Below are 19,190 nucleotides of genomic sequence, written 5' to 3'. Positions count from 1 at the left end.
AGAAACCACCGTGCTGTTGAGCAACTGGCTACTGGTATCTTTGCAGAGGCAGGAAAGCTTAGTGAAAAGATGGCCCAAACCGTAGGTGTGCTCTGGGCTCACATCAAAATGAGAAGCTATTGACTTAAAAGAAATCAAATCAGTGGCTTTTTGTGTTGGAAGCTGGGAATTACTAGACTGGTCTTCGATTGCTGGGTGCACCTTCTTAAATGGGCTGTTTTCTTCACAAGTTATTCTTTCAGACTGCACATTAGACTGAGAGAAGAGAAGGCACGATACGCTGTTAAAGTCAGCCTGATCATTAGCACCCATTAAGGAGCCTACAGGAGACAGCTGTTGAGAGTGGGAACAATGAGATTCAGTTCTTGAGCTGTCACAGTCTGGAGAAGTCATTATTTTACCGTCAAAATGACTGAAATTTTCAACCTTGCAGAGAGAATAAGCCACATTATTTAAGTCATGACTTTGTAAAGATGTAGATGAAACATTCTGAGAAGAAACATTCTTGCTTTTAAAAGTATTAATATTTTTAGAATGAATTAAACTACTTTTGACGTCACAACGACAAGCAAAGCTCTCCTGTTTTGAATTACTCCTTTCATTCTCAAATGTGTTCTCTAATGTAAAAGAAGAGGTAATTCTTCCAGAACTGGAAAATAAATCCCACATCTCTGTATATTCCTTCTGTCTTTCATGGTGTCTTACTCCTGCGTTTTCTTCACACAACTCAGAAGCAAAATTGCCATCCTTAGACATAAACAGAAAGCCATAATGTGGCTGCCACTGTTGATTTTTCTGTTAAAAATTTCAAAGGAAGAAAATAGAAACATCTTTATAAAGACTTCTGATCTGAACTTTTCTTAAATTCAGGATTGATTTTGATTGGTTTTGTACAATCTCTCAAAATTAAAAGACAGAAAATCCAACAGAATTGATTGAGGTCTGATTCAGGAATGGTTGATCTTCCCAGCCCACCACTGCTTTTCCTTTGTACAGTATCCATTTCACTTGGTTTATATTTGCTCTACTTGAAAACCACCAGAAAGTCAAAGGGGGATGCAGCAATTTATAAGCCCTTCAGTATTTTTCCACATATGCACAAAAAAGTAATCCTATACTATCCAAGATAGCATAAAACATCCAACCCAGTTTAAAAATAACAGTATACGAGTCACAAAACATCCAAGTGAGAGGTGTTGCAGCCCTCCTACTCTTAAGGTTAAGTCCATAAAGGTATTTAGGATTTACTTACCAAGTAAATAAGCTTCAGTTTAAAAATACATGTATGAATCCTTCATGACATAGGCAGACTTGCCCAATGCTACTTGCTAATTAGAAACACCCTTAGAGTAGTTCATTGCGAGTCAAGAGTGTGAAGTGGTCTTCTGCGTTCAGCCAAGCTCTGCTCACTAAATGCTTTGATCCTCTAAAAATCAGGAAAGGGATACTGTTCCACCAAATTAAGAATCGTGACAAAACAAGGAAGAAAGAACCACAATAACACCACATCTTCTAAATAGGGAAAAAGCTACACCCAATCGGAAAACAATCACTTTAATTCCAGCTGGCAAAATGCACTGCTGTCTGTATTAGCCATTAATCTTGCTGTGAATTCAAAATTCTAATTACGCAGCTAAACATTAAGAAATTTAATTACAGGGCATGCCGTAATTTAAAGACAACCATTTCATTCTGACAAATTACGACCTACCTCATACTTCAGCTTGCGTTGAACAGTACCATTATTAAGTCTCTCATTATCCTAAGAACAAAAACGGTAGAGGTGATTATTAAAAAGAGTGCCCTTCTTTTTTAAGTTCATTTAAAAGTATTCATAGGAAGAGACTTTTTTTTTAATAACTACTATTTACTTATTGATATTTATTAAAGCACTGGCTTAGAAGTCAATCAGTCCAGTCTTTGGATTAATTTTATCACCAGTTTTTAAATGAGTGCTTGTTTGCAAGTATAAACAATTACCTTTCTTCTGGACAGAGTTTTATCAATGTATTTTATAAAATTAAAAAGTTTATTTTATATGCAAGCTTCCTATTGCCTTTTACACACTTTTTCCTGCAAAAAAAAAAAAATCCAAAGCATAAAACAACCACTTGGAAAAAAAAATTATCAAAATCTAAAACTGATACCCCTGATTTACTGTTCACTTTTTTTGGTAAATTAAAATTAAGCTATCATAGGAAAACACTAAAATTATGGAACAGCAAAACTAAGTCAGTGATTACACTTGGAGAATTGAAGGTCAGGATCTCCCACCCGTCTCTGCTCACCTTTAAACCTTCTGTAGACCAGGACAGGCTAACATCATTATCCTCAGCTTTATGATGAATATTCTGGAGCCTTCTCTGCACTTCTTGTTCAATAAAGGCATTTATCCTTTAAGATATAGATAGGGGGGGAATTATATTCTTAGATAAAAATCAAGATAGGCTAAAGGCCTCGTTGAAACGCTTATGAACCTTAAGTACTGCACAACTCCAAATTGGCAGGCTTAATGTGAGACCAGTTTTATCGTTCCTCAAAGAGTATGGACTTTTGAGCAAGTGTTCACGTAACAGGCAAAGGTTAACAATTCATTATCACAATTAGACAGTTTAATGGAGCACAGGTCAAGCCACTGCTACGTGCACAGCTCTACAGACGAGCGGCAGTAAGGGTAAGAGGGATGAAGAAGAAATGGAAGGCCACGGTCGCATCTTCAGTTACTTAAGGGTTTGCTTTGAGCACTTTTGTGGTATCGGCAACTTGGCCTAACAAAGGGTCGGTCTTCAAACAGAAGGCACGTTCCAAGAGCTGATACCAACAACCGCATGTGTAAGTGTAAAAAGAACAGAGATCATAGAATCATAGAATGGCCTAGGCTGGGAGGGACCTTAGAGATCATTTTAATCCAGCCTCCTTGCCACCAGGGACACCACCTCTCGACTAGATCAGGCAACACACAGGGACTGAACGGGAATCGAACCCGCGACCTTGGCGTTGTTAGTGCCACGCTCAACTGACTGAGCTAACTCGTCCCCCAGATGAAATAAGATTTTAAGCGATGTCAGGCAGCTGTTTTATTAAAAAAGGCTTAAGATAATTTCATTTACTTGGTTGTTTTACGTGTACATAAAGCAATATCGTATAGAGAAGTTAAGTGTAAATACAAACCCAATTTTATTACATTTCAGCCTACCCACTATTCAAAAACAAAATGCACAGGATTAGGCTGTTGGTTACTTAAAGTAAAAACCAGCAAATTATTTTGCTTTCCAGATTACTCTTTTAAGTGCAATTACAATATTTAATTAAAACCCAACCTGGGAAGAACAATCTTTCAAAATATTTTTCTTCTAATGCTACCATTTGAATTCCTACCAAAGCATTGCAGAACTGCAGGTCACCTACCTGTCATCAACCAGCGGAGCCGCGGGGGGCTGCGGCTTTGTCGGGCTGGAAGGGGAAGCGCTATGGGAGAGTCTCTCTTCTGAAGTTCCATGACTTCCCTTCTGACCACCGTCACCCTCATATATTTTTTGCTTCAGTTGCTGAATTTCCAGGTCCAGGCTACAAAGAGATCTTAAAATGTAATTTGCTTCGGTTTAGAGTTGATTCCCATAGTTCTTATCGGAATTACTGTACTTAGACTGGGATATGTGGATATAATATTGTAGGTATTAATATTTATGAAGATAGTAAACCTGTAATTGCTCTTTAAGCATATTTAGATAGAAAAAATAGAAACAGCTCAAAACCACATTACAACAGCTTTAAGTTAAATAAAACAGCTTCTATAATTTCCAGTGCAAAAGGTACCTAACTCAGCACATGAAATACTAATTCATAAGACTTAATCTATCTATCAGGACCACTTGAATAAACTTTCTTCGTTACAGAACTCTATCACTGATCACAATCGTTAGCTTACAGTGTCAAGTAAATGAATAAATGGGAGGGAACAATCAAAACCTCAAAGCACTAATACAAAAAAAAACCCCAAAGACAACCTAAACCAGTGACGGGGCAAAAATCTATCTGTAAGAAAAACCTTTAAATTGTTCAGCATTTGTTTACACAGTAAAACTTCTAGTATTTATTTTATATATACCTAATAAAACGTACCAGCCAGATTTATACAAAGAATAGAAACATAGGATTGTTTTGGTTGGAAAAGACCTTTAAGATCATCAAGTCCAACCATTATCTACCTCTGCATGGCTCACTTGTAAACCATGTCCCTGAGCACCATGTCTAGATGGATTTCAAACACATCCAAGCATGGCAATTCAATCACTTCCCTGGGCAGCCTGTTCCATTAAATAAAAAAAAAAAGAATATGTAAAATTGGATATTGTATCTTAAATCAAAATGCCGAGGCATCTAGTATTTAAAAAAAAAAAGCATCGCTTCTTGTAATATGTATCATTTGGCTAAATTAAACCACAGCATAAAAAAATGCCACAGAACACACTTTCCACTTGTAACGTAGCTGAGATTAGGTTAGTAACACAGTAATAATCTTCATCATTTCCAATGCAACTTTTCTTTCTAAAAGTAATTGCTTTTCTGGAGGTTGCTTGAAAATTAAAGAATAAAAAAAAAATAAGTTCCTGTAAAAGCAGAGGAAACTATGCAAAGTTGGGATTCTGACATTTATCCTACAATTGCATATATCTAAATTGAAGTACAATGCTACAGCTACTTTATTCCATCCTGGAGGTTCAAACAGAAAATTAAAGAGATGATGAATACTAAGGCTTAGGCTGGAGTAAAGCAGACTGAATTGTTACTTCATTTTTAGAGTAGTTTTTTGCAGCACTGCCAGGAGCCATCCGTTTCTTTTGATTAGCAGCAAAACAATTCTTCAGTCCCGAGGGAAAGCGGATGGGAGATGGCTGATGGATATAAGAGAATGTTTGCATCTATGGAAAAATCAATTCAACCACAAAAATCAGAGTGACATTAAAGGAACAAAGCCTGTCTCTTGATTCGTAAACATCCTCACTATCAAAAGATTATCACTTCCAACAGCTCTAAACGTAGCCAGCCGTGCGATGCGGCCACCAGTAAGCACATGAAACTGCACCTTGCCACTTGTGAGGGATACAGCTGTCTCCAAGATGCCTCTAAAGTTGCTTTACATTCACCCTAGTGCCAAACACCTCTGCCGGTAAAGACAAAAAGCGCGTGTGCCATCCCAGCACACATTAACTTCAAATTGTCGTGCCGGGGTTATCCCTGTAGGTGCAAAAATTCGAGCTAACGCATTAATCAAACCAGAAAAAAAAATCATTTTATCCAGTTACGATGGACACTTCAAATGAATATTGCATTTAAACGTTTTCTGAGAGTTAATACTGACGTGAACCAAAGCGCATCATCACATAATGGTATCTAGACAAACAGGAAGAAACATAAACGATTATCCTATAGTGCCCAAGCAATTCTGTACTAGGAAGAGTAAACTCAAACACAAGAGCAAGAAGTAGCCTGAAGCATTTAACATACTATCACGTATCTTGAGATTTTCTTCTGCCTCAACATTCGTAAAAAACATTCTGAATTGAATTATTCAGGTCTCTGGGCAATTCGCTTAAAGACTTGAAAGTTTTTTTTAGTTTGTGCAGAAGGATTTTCAGAGTAAACAGGAAGAAAAAAAAAAAACCCTTAAGAAAAAAACAAAACAAAACCCTTTTCACTTCTTCAGTATCTTCTCCAAACCTTGGTCTTCCAGCTGAGAACACATTTTTTCATTTCTCACACAAGCCAGCAATCTCTTGATAGCTACATTGTTCATTTTTGTGGCTGTGAGAGGCTTAGTGTAGAAAATGAGATTTTTATGTTCAAGTCAATTATGAAAAATAATGGCAACATCCACAAAAACTAAATCTCTATTGAAAATGCTTAACTAAAATCCACAAAAGGTAGCCCTAAATATTCAAAAAAGTGACCTCTACACAGGGTATAGAAAGGAGCTATTCTCTTCTGATAGTGATTTAAAAGGAAAAGGATATAGAAGAGGTCTTCAATTTGGCTATAGGCAAGTTTATTTTTTTAGGAGGTTCTTCGTAACTAAGCATCAGTTTGAAGGGCTTATGAAGAGTCAGGTAAGTGCAATAATAAAAAAAGTATTACAAATGCTACCTGAAGAAGAAACATTTAAAACCTGTGATTATTGGTGAAATAATGAAAGCTCTAGTATTAGCAAATCAGAGAACACATTTAAAAATGGCCATTCCGCCCTTCTTCCATACTGCATGCATTAAATGCACTAATTCCATCTGGATTTTAGCTCAGGCCAAAAATTAAAAAGACTTCTTCCTCTTTTTCCACACAGAAAGATCCTTCATTACCTGCATCACCTTCCTCTGAGCGCCCAATACTTAGGCTGAATGTTACGCTGCCAGATAGCACAGGTACGGTGACACTGCTTCTGTGCCTAAAAGCGCTTGTCATCACATAGGGCTGTATTAAAGCCTCTGTTTATTTGCCAATAATATCAAAAACCACCATCAAAATTACATGGAGATACAGCCGGTCTATCTGCCTTAGCCCTGAAACCAGTAACAAAAGATTAAACATTACACCTGTTCACTTTGAATACCAGAAGTGTTCATTACGTCACGAGCGGAGAGCTGGTAATTATCAGCCTCCAAATCTTGACCAAGCACCCAACTCGTTACGAATAAGGGAGCAAAATGTAACACTTGAATATTTCAAGAGAAAAAAGTCATTATACAGTATATATTGATGTAAGGGCAGAACATAAGGCCGGCTGAGCCTTCTAACTAGGTAAAACTGTTTAAGTACTGCGATGGCTAATGCAAATACCATACTGCTGCTGACGGGCTAAGCATCTGAACACAACAGAAATCAATGAGTGAGAAAAAATCCCTTGAAATGCAATACAGTCTCAATGCTGGGGAAGCTGCTTGAACCTCAATGCAAAACTCAAATACTGGGACACAGAACAAGTCGTCCTTCCAACAACTAAGGCACAAAAAGATTCCCTTTTTGGGGGCAGGTTCGAGTAAAGGGAAGCTACCACACTCACCGTTCTCGGTCTTGCTCAAGGGCTTTCTGCTCAGCTTCTAGACTGGCCTGCAGACCTGCCTGCTCGCCGCAGCTGTTGTTCAAGGTGGCAAGCTTCTGCTTCTGCTCTTCGATTTCAAAGTCGATCGTGGAGCGACGCTGCAAGGCAGAGTGCCTCCTTTCCAACTTCGCGACGGCTTGCTCCAGCGCCTCTCTCTGCTGTTTTTCCCTTGATTCAAGGATTTCTTTTTCCTTTTTCCGAACCTTTTCTTCCTGACGAGCTACGTTGGCTGTGAATTCAAAGGTTTCTTGAAGCTGCTGCAGCTGATTTGTGCTGGCTCTATACTGGGCAAGCTGCTCTTCTTTATCTTCTATCTCCTTCTCTATTTGATAGAGGGTATTATCTAACCCTAACAAGCCCCTATCAAGGACTTCAAAAGCTCTTTGTTTTTCCTCCAGCAGAGCTGGCAAATGATTACTCTTCAGGTACTCAAGCTGCCGCACTTTAGATTGGAGCCTGTACTCTGCTGATTTTATCTTGTCAACTTCTTCCGCCTTGAGCACGGCATCCACAGAGTTTTCCTCATCTCTCTTGAGATTCAAACGTTCCTCATGTGCAAGTTTTAAGCGTTCCAGAGCTTCTTTTTCATCTGCTATTTCCTTTTCCAGCTGATCCATTTGTTGAACTAAGTCTTTTTCCAAAATAGCCAACTGTTCCAGTTGTTTCCTTTTAAACTCTATGAAATCATGCTGTGCTTTTTCTAACTCTTCAAGGTTTTCATCCCCTTCGGATCGGGCTTCCTTGACTTTCAAAAGAGATTCTCTAATATCTTCAAGATCTCTTTTCTCTTCTTCAACTCTTTGAACATCCCCTCTCTTCAGCAGCTCTATCATGACCTGCTTCTCTCGAAGCTGTTCTTCTAGATGAGCCACCAGCATCACCTGCTCCCTTTCTTGTTCTTCAAGTCTCTTTTTTTCTGATTCCAGCTTAATATACTGTTCATCTTTTTCCTTTTTAAGTTTTTCTAGTTCACGGAAAATCTGCATTTTCTCTGCTTTTTCATTATGATTAAGTTCTTGTAATCGTTGCAACTCCTCCTTGACCCGGGCAAAAATTTCTTCCTGCTGCTTTTTCTTTTGAAGCTCTATCTCCTGTTGTTCCCGTAATCTCTCTTCTTCAAATTTTTCTTTCTCAGCCAGCAAATCCTTTAACCTGCTCTCAATATGAACACTTCTCCGTTTCAGACTCTCTTCTTGTTTTCGAATCTCCAGCTGTACTATTTCTGTTTCTTTGCGCTGTGACTCTACTTCTTGTTGCATTCTTACAAGTTCTGCTTTGTCAGACCTTTGCTTTTCTTCCATTTCTTCTATTTGTTTCCTACAGTAAAAACATTTACATGCAACATTTCAAACTTTTAGGTTTTTTTTCCAAGAGACAACATATCCCTTTGAAGTTAAAAAGTTTGAACAAGAATTTTGCAGTATATATGACAGTTTCTTTCTTTAATACTTTTGTCACAGGTTAAGATCTTGGAAGTGACTCGATGCATAAGACTAATGTTAAAGAGATTTATATTGTCTATTTTGACATAAGAAGTTGCAGATACAAAGTTATACAAAGACATGTAACATATAGCACTTACGTTAGTAGAAAGTTAGACTGTGTTAGTTCTGTCAAATCCAATTAAAATATCAATAGAACACATCCATGTACAGAGGGAAGATTAAAAATCTATGAGGTTGTATACATAAATACTTTCTTGAATAAACAAATTTGTACAAAAGGACTTGAGTAGAAATTTGCCTCACCAAATCTAAGCCAACAGATGAATTTAAACAATGTCTTGATCAATATTCAACTGAATTATTGATAAATGGGATTATAAGATTAGGAATAGACTCATTAAAGAGAGAAATTATTTTAAGACAAATTATTATGTCCTGTGCAATCTCTCTTCTAGTGCATTCCAAATGAGGACAGACTGAGACTTGAACGTCACCATCATCCCTATAATATAATCACCTGAATACACATAGAGACAACCTCAAACTCAGTTGGTTCCCTTTCAAGAAGCCGAAGTCTGATAAATTAAAGCACAGTCAAAGCAACTTCAGCACAACCTCAATTCAAATCCTGTCAAAATAACTAAGACGATAAATATCAATAATTCCGTTGCATCATTTTTTGAATAACATCTTCTAATGCTTTGGAGTTTCAGGGGTTTTATGAGGTTACTTAACTTACCCCAACTACATAAACAGCTCTTTCAAAAGTGAGCAACCAGTCTAAAGCTGAGGTGGCAAAAAATGTCTTTCAGTTTATAAATCTAATCAATGCTGTGATCTTGAGCAAGGTAAGAGCTATTATTTCTAAAATCTTACCAGGTATGATGAGTCAGAAAAGTCAGCTCAGTCTGCCAGACGATAACAATACTTTCTTTTGTACTGCAAACTGATTTTGAAATACTGTTCTGACAGGTATGATTGCTGCGCCCACACCAGCACTACAATTTTATGCAAGAGAAGCAGAATTTATAATGTTTTTTCAGCCAAGATTCAATCCAAAGGCAACTAAACCATAACACAAAAATCTGAATAAAGAATGTAATTTGTCGTATCTTAAAATAACACCATGAATACTAAGCGAGCAATATATTAGATTTGTATAATTTACCCTCTTCATAGCTTTGTGTTTGGTATTTTCTTTGCTAAACATCAGTTAGTCACAATTCAGCCTGTCTATCTGTTAGTAATCGATAAGAGTAAACACTTGAAGAAGATAACCACTGTCATAGATGACAAAACAAAACACAACTATTTATATCAGGATCCTCTGCTTGCTGAGCAACACCGTAACTCCAGATTAATGGTTTTCATGAGCCTGCAACGTGTGTATACACAAGCACACAGAAAGACCATAGAAAATGTTACCTTTTACTTTCTAATTTTTCCAGCTCCTCCCGTTGCTGTCTCTCAAACTCTAGCCTGATACGAGAACAAAAAAAACACAGTAAAAAGGTTATTATTTCCTGAATATCACAACAGAGGAGGAGGATAACGATGCAATTCAGTGTCTGTTTACAAGATTAACACATTGGTACAAATCAAAAGTTTTATAACAGAAAATACGTCCGTCGTTAGGGTTACAAATTAGATATCATGCTGTCTGACAGGAGTACAAACAGAAAAGTAAATGAAGTTCTGGGGGAAAAAAAACCAAACCACTATTTAAAAAGTTAAACAAGACAGATAAATGATTAGCATAGCCTCTGCAAGTTAGCTTCATGCAGACAGGGCAATCAATACATAGAAATTGAATTTCTCTACCTTAGACAGATCGGTCCTTTTACAGGGAAAAGACTGCCATGGGAGGCAGGGGGGAACAAAGCAATCAATTAAAAAAGGAATTGATAGGAAAAAAACTATATTAGCAGTACACAATATTTCAAAGTCAACAACAGTTTGGTTTATTAGAGGTTAAAATAGTTAGATTCATACAACATTTGTCCCATTACAACTCAAAAGTAAAATTTCAATGCTTGTTCTTTCTAAAGACATTTTTCAAATGCCAATGATAATTTGATGCTCCTCTTCCTACGGTGTACTAACGACTACTTCTGAGAAAGGCAAGAGCTATCAAACTATGCTACAGCATGTTTGCAGTTCTTCCTTTTCCTCCCAAGAAAAAAGAAAATAAATCAAACATTACTATGATGCAATCAGTAGGGCTGAAAAACTTCAAATCCTGCTAAGTGCAACATTTAAGCACAGACCACAATTGAAACCCATCTATCCAAAACATTTTTAGACTGTAATTTATTGAGTTTGATAAGGCTCTGAAAAATTATGGGAGAATATTTTATGTCATTAATATCAGTTACAGTTGTACAGAAGCCTTTCTCTTATTTTCATTTCTTTTGGAAGATTTATGGGGTTTTAAGATTTTTTCTTTTCAAAGTAAATACCAAACCAGCATTGAGATCCTATATATGTACTGAAATATTCAACCAAATACAGCAATAACATTATTTCAGGTCTGCTCCAGCTTAAGGAGTTTGCAGGTTAGTAAGACAGTCCATAAACATGGCAAAAATGGAAGACTATGACACAAGTTACCTTCATTTATTTGACAAACTGCTGTTTAAAATGCCATGACCGCAATGATATAGACTATGTTTTCTAAAAATAAGGTATTTTTAAGATGTTTCTAAAATCATACAAATGCACACAACAGAAAGGAAATGTCCTTAGAAATGCGAAAAAATACACCAATAACATTTATAAAGCAATTTAAATTAACTTCGATGCCTACACGCTCAAGAAGCACCTTTCTAAACACTGCGATGTTGGAGAAGGACGAATTCAACAAATTCCATTTTTCCCTGTCTCTCAACAAATTCATTTTAAGAAATGCCTTCCACAATTCCTAAGAGATTAGCAAATGTAGGTTTCTATAAACATTCAGGGCTTGCGTGTTTCTCCAAGAGTTCCTTCACATTTGCAACAAGACTCGGGCTAGGACGGGCACTATGGTGCTATCCCAAAACTCCAGCACAATGAGAAATGATTAACAACCTGGCGTTTTTAATTTGATCACGATTTTTGTAGTAGCAAAACCTACAAAGCATTGAAAGAGAATAACAAGCAATCGTAAGGGAACTTCAGGAAGCAAATGTTTAAGTCAAGGGTTGCCACAAGCTTTAGTTTCCCCCTGGTTTTTTTAAGCTATGCTTCAAAAGCCCTCGCTTTGGTTACGGTCTGCCTCCAGAATCAGAGCTGTTATATCACTTCTTACCTAGGGCAAAAAATGCCACCATATTCATCAGACCACTTCAGCCCAAAATAATATAGATGCCGGGGAATAGAGCTCTGGTCTGTGTAAGTGCAGATGTGCAGTGGGTGTTTGCTTAGACAGCTAGCAAAGACTATTTACAAGTAGTCCCACGCTTGGTTAAGCCATAACGGAGCAAAAGGTTTCAGCCCAGCTAGCAAAACGTGCAAAACCAACAGCAAAAATCTTTTTCATATTTTGACTGTCCTGTAACACACGATTTGGCAAACATATTTCATTTAAGCATAAAAATAGTAATTTTTGATAGAGATGCAATTCAAGGAAAATGAGCCGTCACAGCAATCAGTCTGATATAAAACCAGGTCAGTGGCAAAAACTGTAATTTTCTCTTCGAGGAAGTGTCTCTATATCTTGAAGAGTGATGTCACAGTTTTACGTTACACTGAAATCAAGCTGGCAGTGCTCAAAAGGTTGTTGAGGGAAGAGGAATGAACTATGCAGAAATGGCTCTTCCTTCAGAGGAAAGGAACAGGCTGCCCACAGAGGTTGAGGAATCTTCTCTGGAGACATTCAAAACCCACCCGGACACGTTCCTGGTTGACCTGCTCTAGGTGATCCTGCTCTGGCAGCGGGGTTGGATTAGACGATCTTTCGAGGTCCCTTCCAACCCTGAACATTCCGTGATTCTGTGAAACGGCTCATTTCCCAAAGCCAAATGCAGATCATCATCAACACGTCAATTAACAGCTTCCAAACGCTACAGTAAGTTATTTTAAAATCACATACTTAAGGCATTTCAGACAAGTAAATGCTCCTGTGAAGACAAGGGCTAACGCAGCTTGATGTTTTGCTGTTACACAGACTTGGCAGTGCCTACTATGAGCTCCACTGAAGGCTCTTCTACCATGGGGTTACTCATAGTGTCTTTATTCTCTATCAGAGACACTCATGCTGCAATCTTTATTGCTATAGGGGTAATAACGATGCCTGTCTCCCATAGCTGGCTGCCTGTTTTGTCAAGATATTCAGGAATTTACCACTTTTGAGACCATTACCTCTGCAGTACCTGCTTCACACTGGGTATGGGCTCAAAGTTCTTTCAAACAGGAGAGAATCTGGGGAGGCAAGACAGGCAGTCGACGATTGCAGAAATCTTGTTTCTTTAAGAGCTAGTCAACAAATATCTTGGCATCACAAAAAAAAAAAGAGAAAAAAATACCCCACTGGCTGTAACAAATTACAGCCAGTTTTACAAAACACACATGCAAGACCGATGTTTTCCAGTTTAGTCCATCCATAATAAAACCTTTTATTAATGTGAGCACTACTGTGAACGGAAAAACATATTAGCTTGAAATTAAAAAGAAAGCAACATCCAGATATTAAAGACTAGGCTTCACTCCTTTTGTAGATCTAGCAAAGGAACTTAATCTGATCAGTGTTGAATTAAACAGACACCGTTTTCCTGGAAAACATGGCATATCTAGTGATAAGAGCAGCACAGATAAGCTGCAGAGAAAGGAAGTCAGTTCCACCAGCACAGTACTACAATAGTGTAATTTATACAGCACAAAAGTGTGATCTGGTACTACATCTGTTAGGAAAAACTGAGTACTGGCAGGACTACAAAGATGTTATGACTCCATTCGGTAGCCCAATTTATGAGATTAATTTAAAAAAACAAAAGAAAAAGAAAAAAATATGCTAAATCCATGACAAGACTGCGGTCTCTCATGAGTGGTTTTCAAGTTACGGCACAATGCAGCTTACAAAGGGTCCACAAATGAAATCTTCAGCATAAATCTATGTGCAGAATTCTATTTTATCCGAAGCTTATTATCTGAAGCAGTGTTGCATGACACCAGATTTAAGACAAAGACTGAGAACAAGCAGAACAAAGAATTTTGTCCGTTAAGCCAAAATTTTATGCGACTATCTCCACATATGGGAAATCAACAGCCAAACACACACAACAAAAGCCACCCACACAGACCACCCATCTGAAAACACAAAGATAACACTGATTTTCACACGGGAAAGATACAGCAAGCAAGATCCATCATTTATGTGCTTTCACAATAACTGAAGATAGAACCCCACGGGCTATTTTGAGTTCGATTGCTCAAGATGCTAGATCTTACACGCTTACGGAAACTGCACATTTAGCTACCAGCCAGTAGGTTATCAATACTGAAACTGGAAGGAAAGGTGGTTATGAAAGTGCAAAGTGCTAGTCAGCTACAGAAACAGCACAAAACCCCTCAAAAAACAGAGGGACAGGTACTGAATATCTCTCTACACTGCTGCCGGGCAGTACGCTGTCGTGAGAAACTGGTGTTATAATCTATTATAATACAGGTTTGTGCCAAATGACAACATCCTACATTGTACCTGCTGAAAAAAAAATATATGTAATAATCGAACGCAAATTTAGTGTAGGATTCTTTGTCATCTGCACTTTTTTTTCAGGAAGATGCTCGCTCCCTCTCAATGCTTTATGTACAATTACCCTGCTATGATACCCGGAGAGCAGATTTATGGACTGTTTTACCCAGGCTGAATGCAGTCACCACTCAGAACAACTGCTGCATTCCTCGCTGAAAGTACAGAGCTCAGACATCCTGCAAACTGTCTAACTCTATACGAGCATGATGCCATTGGCATGGAATTCTTACTAAGGCCTAAATACTTGAGGTCTGCTTTATTCAAAAGCTATTTTTAACTTGCATTTATGCCAGTAACCTGTTCCCCTTAAAGTAACACTTTCTCCAGCATTACCTCTATGGGACAAGCTCACTACACGATCAGAAAATCACCAGTGCTGCCACAAAGGAGGAGAAAACGTTAACATCAACAGCAATAAATTTAAAATTGTCATGGAGCCTCAGCCCAAGCCGAAAAGCCGCTATTGCCACGTTGGTGTCCACGAAGATGCATCAATTATGGAAGATGCTTTCTTCTACTGATTTGTAAGCACAAGGCTCAGTTAAACTGCAGTGCAAAATTCAGAGCCTACCTTCCTTGCAGCAGTCATAAAAGCAGTAAAACTAGTCATACTTGAGAAAGGTTTGGTTTGCTGCTGTTTTTTTAAATGAATGATTATCGGGACAATTAACACCTCTCCACCATGTGAGCAACGTGCATTGTTAAGTATGGCATCTGTTGTTTTAAACACAGTTAAAGCACACGAAGACAGGGATAAGAGTTTAAATTATGAATATGCAGCCACGAGCTTCTTTGCTTAGGGAAAAAAAAAAGTACTAATAATAGTGACTATGGAACAACCTCAGGTAGGTTTTATTGCTCGCAAACAAGTCGCAGAGAGCTGCATTCCTTCTGCAACGTGAGCCTTAAGCATAATCCTTTCTTGCGTTTACAAATTAAGCAGGACAAAATATCTATTCCTGCAGGCCAGTTCACAATGATTAATTGAACGCAGACTAGCAGAAGAATATCAATAATTAACCCTCTGCTCATAGTTTATAGTCTAATAAAATACAGGCGTGAGAGTCTTTGGGAATATGAGTATTTACACCTAATCTTATCCTCAATTTCAACAGCGCTCTCGCAACCACACCCACAACAGGAAAATAAAAGTTACTGGAAGTGTTAGATGGGAAAAATGGCAGCATTTCCAAAAATTGCTACCTGGACTGATAATTTCACTATATTATTCATACTGGTTGATTTCCACGAAAGCAAGGCAAGATGTTTGAAGAACTGATAAGGAAAAAAAGAAGCTATATTCCACAAAACACATCAGGGGAAAAAAATAAGAATTTGCTGCAACCTGCTCCATCAGAGACAATGAAGCACCACTCCAGGCTTTTTCTTTTTTTCTAAACAACGGACACGGGGAAAATCCTCTCTCTAAGGCACACCTTGGTATTATCTGGAGACAATGTGAACTCCATGGCCAGAGTTCTTAAAGCCACCTTCAACGGGGTCTTGCCCACGCCATTATATTTTGCTGCAAACCTGAAAGACTAAAAGTGAGGCAATGCTGAAACAATCTGTCCCACTCTCTACTACTCTTGACTGCAAAGTCAAGGTCAGTACCGTGCAGTATACTGCAATTATTTAGAACAATATTGTAGCAGAGTATTATTAGTCAGGGAAAGGCCCACAGCAGCTGATCGATAACCAGAAGTAACAAAAACCCAGCACCTAACTTTCTCCAACCCAGCACAGAAAATGTAATACTAGCAACTATCACTAGAAGTTTCTAGATTGAGCTATTCAAAAAGTTAAAGGAATATAAATATATATACACACACACACTTTCTTGATCTTCTCTTTCAAGAAAAAAAGAAAATATGTAATTTATCAGCAGCTAGCTCACAATCTTGCAATCTCTGTAGGTAGCTCAGTAGCAAAAGAGTAGCAGTCACATTTAAAGCAGTGGTATTACACATACTCACTGTACTTAAGATATTATTTAACCTGAAGTTATTATTACCTGTCCAATCTTCCTAAATTCTAATGGATAAAGAGCAACCCCACAGTAAAACCTGGGAATAAAGCTGTAGTAGCCAAGCCTATAATTCAATTTACAGCCAATTTTTCAAAAGCGCATAGGTGGTTAAAGTGCTTCATCTCTCACTCAATTCAAAACACAGTCACTAGCTATCGAGAAAAGAAATTACAGTAAAACACCATCAATTCTCTCTAAGTCACTTTAAGAACACTGGTAAAAACATTAAAAACAGCCTCTCTACAACAAGCAGTCTATGTCAGTGCAACTGTACAATAAAACAGTTTTCCACATCCTAACTTGGCCACCTACTAGGAGGTATAAAGGTGAGAACGCAAGACATTCATTTCCCAGCCTTTTTATGCTTGTATGGGTATTATATGAACACAAGAAATTATAATTTTCAGTTTAAAATGCATTTTTCTTAGGAAAAATAGTTAACTTTAAATTCTGAAGCAAGTCTAAACGTAAAATTTGTCATGTCATTACTGTGCTGAACTGCCTTGCTTATAACGCAAACATTGTCTCCCGGGCTCCAGACGCTACAGCTTTCTTTGCGTTAGATCTATCCATGTGGCTCTTCACTGCCACAGTTACATTTCTGGCGCTTGAGTAGAGAAATACCAAGTACAAGTGAGTTTTAAGCAAGACAAAAAACTCCTCAGTGTCCTTTCACCCCATTTTCTAGCATGGACTAGTTCAAGTAACATTTCAGAAAAGTTCTGGCTTCCTTCAGAAGCCCATTATTTAACAAGCGGAACCCGAGAACAAAATATTTTTCTAGCACTGCCAATTGGAAAATTCAAACTGCTAAAATGAAGAAGAGTTGGCATTTTAGAATATACTCACCCTGGATTATAAAGCATAACTGCTGACAGGTTCTCACAAGATTTGGAAAGGTCTGTCATAGACAAGCTGAAGGACGAGAGCAATCCACTCTAACAACAGACCACAAAATAAAGCTATTAGACAAACATTCACGTGCTTACAAACTCTTACTTTGCTTGACTTGATGAAATATTAAGTATGTGAAGCATATAAAAAAAATTCCACAACAATCCAGGTACGTCTGCACGAGCAAGAAAACTGCGCAAAGGTTTCCATTTAGCAAACACTGATTTAATCTCACCTTTCTTTTCTCCCTCAGCTTAGCAGCTTCTTTGGGGTGGTTAAAGCGAAACATATTGGTTCTTCCAAGTAATATAACAGCACCTGGTAAGGCAAAACACACACCATTCACTGACAACATTCTCTACCTGAAAATGTCACATATTTTTTCAGACACATAATAAGTAAGCAAAGACTCCCTAAGGAAGAAAAACGTGAAATTGCATTTTGACAACTGAAGTGCACAACGATGTGCGGTCACAGCTATGTTAAGGGATATATACAGGTTTTCCTTCGTCCTCCTACTTTTAAAAACAAAAACAAAAACAAAACACCCACCCACAAACACGTTCCTGCACACAAAGGTCAGTCGTGTTCACGCAGTTCAGTCGAATAAATTTAGGTAGAGTGGAAGCAACTGTCTGCCCCAACTTGGTCTATACACTCTTGAACAGTGCTACTTTGGAAGCCACCAGTAGGTACCAGATATAGTGGGAATGTCCACAAATGAGACTAAGAACAAATTTGTCCCTCCACTACTGATCGCAGTCAGCCTTGAAACCACCTACGCCGAAAGCTCCAGCCACAATTTGTGCTCTTACTCATGTTTTTGTTCTCCATGTGGAACAACATTGAAGTTTCTTAACCCTCCAAACAGGTTTAATAGACTTTTACACCTAAAAGCTATTTTTTGAGGGAAGAACATTAAATAATTCATATTGCTCAATGCATATTCATTATTCTATTTAAACAGTTAAGGTACAGGTCACAAATAGTGAGATTCTTATTCAAATTTTGAAGACAGTGGCACCAAGACAAATACTCTCTCACTAAGAAGTATATTGCCAGCGATGTCTCACAACTGTCATAACAGGGAAGCCTTCAAAATTAACCACCACAGAACCAAGCATTTATCTGTCGGTTTGTATGAGGCATTTTTTAAAAAAGAAAATGGATCTTCATTGCAGTCACAGCATGAAAAAAAACCCCACAAAACAAAAAAACAACACGCATTTGGACTGTTCACTACAGAAAAATTTCATTCTGAGAATGAAATACCATCCTCATTACTGAATGCTCCTCTTAAAATAGCTTAATTAGGAAGATCAACCAAAATAAAGTCACCTAGTCTTGGCAAATACACAGCAAAAAGCACTACAGTCATGACATCACTGCTTGCTCTCTACACAACACCTCAATTTGGGACCCTATGAATAGTTTACCTCGGTGTAATTTCAAAAAAAATTACCTTTCATAAATGTGTGCTTGGGTTGGTATTGCCTTTTTGAAATCATCTCTAATTTATACAAAGACCTTTCCTTCACAAAGTGCGCTGGGGATACTTTTTATCTCAGCATATTAAAAGGGATCCCTGACGGTCAGGATTGCTGTGAAGAAAGGGCTAAAACTGTTCTTAATCTACCACTGCTTCACATGCTCATCGTCCCAAACATTTGTCTGGTCCACTTTTGCTGATTGCCTAGAGGGGGATTCTGTGACAGAGAGGAGTTCTATGAAATTCCTTCAGCTATTTTCAAACGAAGATAGAAATAATTAATGGTAAACAGCCTTTGACCACTTTACTAGGAGAAAGCAATTTAAATAAATTAATTAAAAATTCAGAATGAATATGGTTATAGATACAGGTTCCTAACTTGATGAATTAAAAAGAAAACAGGGGATAGAGGCTTAAGAGCAAGCACAGGACAGTCAAACTCGGATGGCAGATGATACGAACAACTCCTAGGTTTCTCCTTTAGTACCTCTGTGAATCCCATGATCATT

At 37.8% G+C, this 19,190-nt stretch overlaps 1 protein-coding gene across 1 annotated transcript in view; it reads right to left on the bottom strand.

The window, feature by feature from the left end:
* The window catches only part of KIF16B (kinesin family member 16B), a 125,667-nt gene that overhangs the window by 54,088 nt on the left and 52,389 nt on the right, over positions 1–19,190 (bottom strand). The window contains exons 15-22 of the mRNA XM_009873892.1: positions 17,428–17,510; positions 17,148–17,236; positions 10,360–10,392; positions 9,964–10,017; positions 7,055–8,410; positions 3,409–3,567; positions 2,289–2,394; positions 1,712–1,762 (exon numbers count right to left, since the gene is read on the bottom strand). Of these exons, the coding sequence (XP_009872194.1) occupies positions 1,712–1,762; positions 2,289–2,394; positions 3,409–3,567; positions 7,055–8,410; positions 9,964–10,017; positions 10,360–10,392; positions 17,148–17,236; positions 17,428–17,510 (1,931 nt within the window). The remainder of the gene's footprint in view (positions 1–1,711; positions 1,763–2,288; positions 2,395–3,408; positions 3,568–7,054; positions 8,411–9,963; positions 10,018–10,359; positions 10,393–17,147; positions 17,237–17,427; positions 17,511–19,190) is intronic.

This window comes from Apaloderma vittatum, unplaced genomic scaffold (genome assembly GCF_000703405.1).
Source record: "Apaloderma vittatum isolate BGI_N311 unplaced genomic scaffold, ASM70340v1 scaffold11617, whole genome shotgun sequence".
Lineage (NCBI taxonomy): Eukaryota > Metazoa > Chordata > Aves > Trogoniformes > Trogonidae > Apaloderma > Apaloderma vittatum.
This window is presented reverse-complemented; position numbering and strand designations above follow the sequence as displayed.